Raw genomic sequence first — 3,966 nt, forward strand, 5'->3', positions numbered from 1 at the left:
TCTGTTTGACTTGTTCTGGATTGTACTAAAAAACAAATAATTTCCACTAATTAAGGTAGGGCTGATAAAGTTATCCATCCATCCATCTTCTTGACCGCTTTGTCCCTTTCGGGGTCGCGGGGGTGCCGGAGCCTATCCCGGCTACTGAAGGGCGAAGGCGGGGTACACCCCGGACAGGTCGCCAGTCCATCGCAGGGCCTCAATCACACACCCATTCACTCTCACAATCACACCTAGGGGCAATTTAGAGTCACCAATCAACCTATGAGGCATGTTTTTGGACGGTGGGAGGAAGCCGGAGTCCCCGGTGAAAACCCACGCATGCACGGGGAGAACATGCAAACTCCACACAGAAAGGTCCCAGCCGGGAGTCGAACCGGGGCCTTCTCGCTGTGAGGCGAGAGCGCTAACCACTTGCGCCACCGTGCAGCCCGCTGATAAAGTTATCTTGAATCAAATTTTAATTGAACTCAGTCATTTCCTATGCTTTTGTGGTAATTGTCGTGTGCCATGGGGAGGCCAAAGGCAGGATAAAAACTTTGATCACATTCTTCACAACAAAACGTCTCCTGTGTGAGTCCTCATGTGTGTATTAGACATTTGACGGAAACTTGTAACAAAAAGGCTTCTCTCCGGTATGAATTCTTGTGTGTTTTTTAAGATCAGATATTTGTATAAAACTTTTATCACATTCTTGGCAACAAAAAGGCTTCTCTCTGGTATGAATTCTCACGTGTCTACTGAAACCAGATCGGTCACTAAAACTTTTATTACAGACTTGACAGCAAAAAGGCTTTTCTCCTGTATGAGTTCTCATATGAGTCTTGAGATTAGATACATGACTAAAACTTTTATCACATTCTTCACAATGAAAAGGCTTTTCTCCTGTGTGAGTTCTCATGTGTATATTGAGTTGAGATATATAACTAAAATGTTTATCACATTCGTGACAACAAAAAGGCTTCTCTCCTGTGTGAGTTCTCATGTGCGTTTTGAAATTAGATATATGACTAAAACTTTTATCACATTTTTGGCAACAAAAAGGCTTCTCTCCTGTATGAATTCTCACATGTCTCCTCAAACCAGATCGGTCACTAAAACTTTTATCACATTCTTGACAACAAAAAGGCTTTTCTCCCGTATGAGTTCTTATGTGTCTTCTAAGATCACCAATATGAATAAAACTTTTATCGCATTCTTGACAACTAAAAGGCTTCTCTCCGGTATGAGTTCTTATGTGTCTTCTAAAATCACCTATATAAATAAAACTTCTATTACATTCTTGACAACTAAAAGGCTTCTTTCTTGTGTGGTTTCTCATATGAGATTTTAACTGGGACAAGTAACTAAAACTTTTACCACATTCTTTGCAGACATGAGGTCTTCCATCAGACTCGGCTCTCATGTGGGCAGACACATTGTGTGAAATGATTTTTCCTTTACCAGACTTAACAGAGGAAAGTCTCTTTTCTTTTGGAGAGTGTTTGTGCTTTTCTACTGAAGTTTCCTTCTTGGATTTTTTTCTAACATCAGAGCCACACTGACTTTCTGACATGTGAGAGCTGGCCACACTTTGGACATGACTTCTGTCTCTTTTCTTTCTCTGATCTCTGTTCTGTGGCTCTGTCTCTCCATCTGTAGTTGATGTTGATTCTTCATGTTTGTTTCCTTCTTCTTCCTGACTCTCAGTTACACTGAAGCTCTTTTGTTTGTTTAGATCTGCTTCACTGCAAGTATTTTCCTCATAAGAAGGAATCTCCATCAAGATATCAATCTCCTGCTTTAGATCAAGGTGCTCTTCATCCTGACTGACGCAGATGTGTTGTTGCTCCTCTTTAACCCATGGAAGTTCTGGTTCCTTCAGTTCCTCTTTAGTCTGTGGAGTTTCTGGTTCCTCCTGTTTTATTTCGATCTGTGGAGTTTCTGGTTCCTCCTGTTTTATTTCAATCTGTGGAGGCTCTGGTTTATCCTGTTCCTCCTTAATCTGTGGAGGTTCTGTTTCCGCCTGTTCCTCTTTGATCTGTGGAGGTTCTGGTTCCTTCAGTTCCTCTTTAGTCTGTGGAGGTTCTAGATCCTCTTGTTCCTCTCTGAAGTTCCTCTGCTGGTTGCAGAGATCTTCCTCTTCAGTTGCCCAATGCTGAGAGAGGACTGCAGGGAAACAAACACAAAAATAATTCATTTTAAAGCAGGGGTCCCCAAACTTGCCTTTCACTGTTTTCTTCTCTGAGTGGGTTTGATGATATAAATATTGTGTGTAAAGTACTGATAGGGTTGTACATCCATTTCTCTCATATTTGCTTTGCATGATTTTAACCTCTTTTCTCTTTCTGCTCATTTGAGGTCGTGCTCAGCTGGTGTCTGGAAGGTTGCAGTCATCCTAAGCTGAAGGCTGTCTGGAGGCTGAAATGTTACAGATACTCAAAGATGCTGACGCAGACCTATTGCATTGAACTAAGACAATAATGATAGTAGAACCAGTTTGAGGCTGTTTTCCCTTCCACACCTTTAGAGCAGCAAATGTAAATATAACTAAGACAGCCCCTGAAAGTGTATAAAAATGGAAAGCCTGGACCAAGATCTTCAGAGCGGGTGGAGACTGGTTTGAACATTCTCTGTCTGTTCTCCTATTGCAAGTAAAATCTGATTAAAGAACTGACCCCTCTCTTGTCTTCCTTTCAGAGAAATGTTTCAGGTTTTTTAAACCTAACAAGTACTTTATATGGTTACTAAATACATAATTTGAATCATTTCCAAAAATATATTTAACCTTTATCTTCTGGTTTTTTGCCGTTTCACCCTACACCCCCCCCTTTTTTTTACTTTTCCTGATCCGAAAAATGATCCAAACCGTGACATGATCTGAACCGTGAGTTTTCTGATCCCCTACATCAGTGATCCCCAAACTATTATCTCTGGGCAGTATTCGGCCTGCCTCCTCATTTGGACCAGCCCCAAAAAACTCTCAGACCCCTGGCCACATGATTGAGACCCTCAACGTGGCTTTTTATTCCACCCTTCTACTGCACCTCTATGTGAACACTCCCAAATATCTGTCAAAGAGAACAAAATACAGTCTTCTACAGCCACATTACAGTTTACCTGCTCTACCTGCAATCATGTAGCTGCTTTTTTTTTTAAGCAGCGCATCCTGTTCTGCATCCTGATTGGCTGGAGACTTTGTCACTCTCCTCCATGCTCAGTCTGGTGTGCTGAAACATGCAGATCCTGAGATTCACATAAATATGTGATTGCGATCATATCTTAGTTTCCATTCTATAATCCTGGATTTAAAAATGTCCATGTATGTCTGAGAAGTGAAGAAAGTGTGTAGTTAGGAGTTTAACATCTGATAAGTTAAATAAAACAACAAAAACGACCTAAAGAGCTAAAAGATCCAGATGTCTATAAGATCTGTGTGAGCAGCTAAAGCTCTCCAACGTCTAAAGAACCACGACAGGAGAGGATTCTCTATTTACTGGTTTACTTTATGGACTGTTTTAGCATCTCCCGTGACCCCGAAAGGGACAAAGCAGTCAAGAAAATGAATGAAAGACAAGTTATGCAGTTACATTGTGAAAATGAAAAAAAAAATCTGTTAATATATTTTCATTTCCAAATGTGATATTTCTACCAGAATTTTGTTAAAAATGTATTAGAAAACTTTTTGAAAATGGAACGTCAAATGCCATTTTCTTTATTATTTTATTTTATGTGACAGAAAGAGCAGCGTTGAAGAAGAAAAAGCTGTTGAGAGGAATGATTTTTCATTTTTATTTAAGTTATGTAGTTCTATTGTAAAAATGAAAAAGCATTTCCAGTATTCACTTTTATTTTGAATTGAGTCACAAACGCTTCCATACATTCTCTTTCCATCCAATATGTCTTTGCTTTTTTTTAAATAAAGATGCTGATATAAGATTTGAAACATGTTTTTCCTACATAGAGAATTTGGTGGCGGCCGCCACC

The 3,966-nt window shown here is 39.9% G+C and overlaps 1 protein-coding gene across 1 annotated transcript; it reads right to left on the reverse strand.

The window, feature by feature from the left end:
• Window positions 1-415: 415 nt before the first annotated feature.
• Window positions 416-3,508, reverse strand: LOC112140693 (gastrula zinc finger protein XlCGF57.1-like). Its single transcript, XM_024263706.2, has one exon. The coding sequence runs from the start codon at window positions 2,333-2,335 to the stop codon at window positions 593-595; it is 1,743 nt and encodes a 580-aa protein (XP_024119474.1). The 5' UTR covers window positions 2,336-3,508; the 3' UTR covers window positions 416-592.
• Window positions 3,509-3,966: the final 458 nt, after the last annotated feature.

The sequence above is a fragment of the Oryzias melastigma genome, unplaced genomic scaffold (genome assembly GCF_002922805.2).
Source record: "Oryzias melastigma strain HK-1 unplaced genomic scaffold, ASM292280v2 sc00898, whole genome shotgun sequence".
Lineage (NCBI taxonomy): Eukaryota > Metazoa > Chordata > Actinopteri > Beloniformes > Adrianichthyidae > Oryzias > Oryzias melastigma.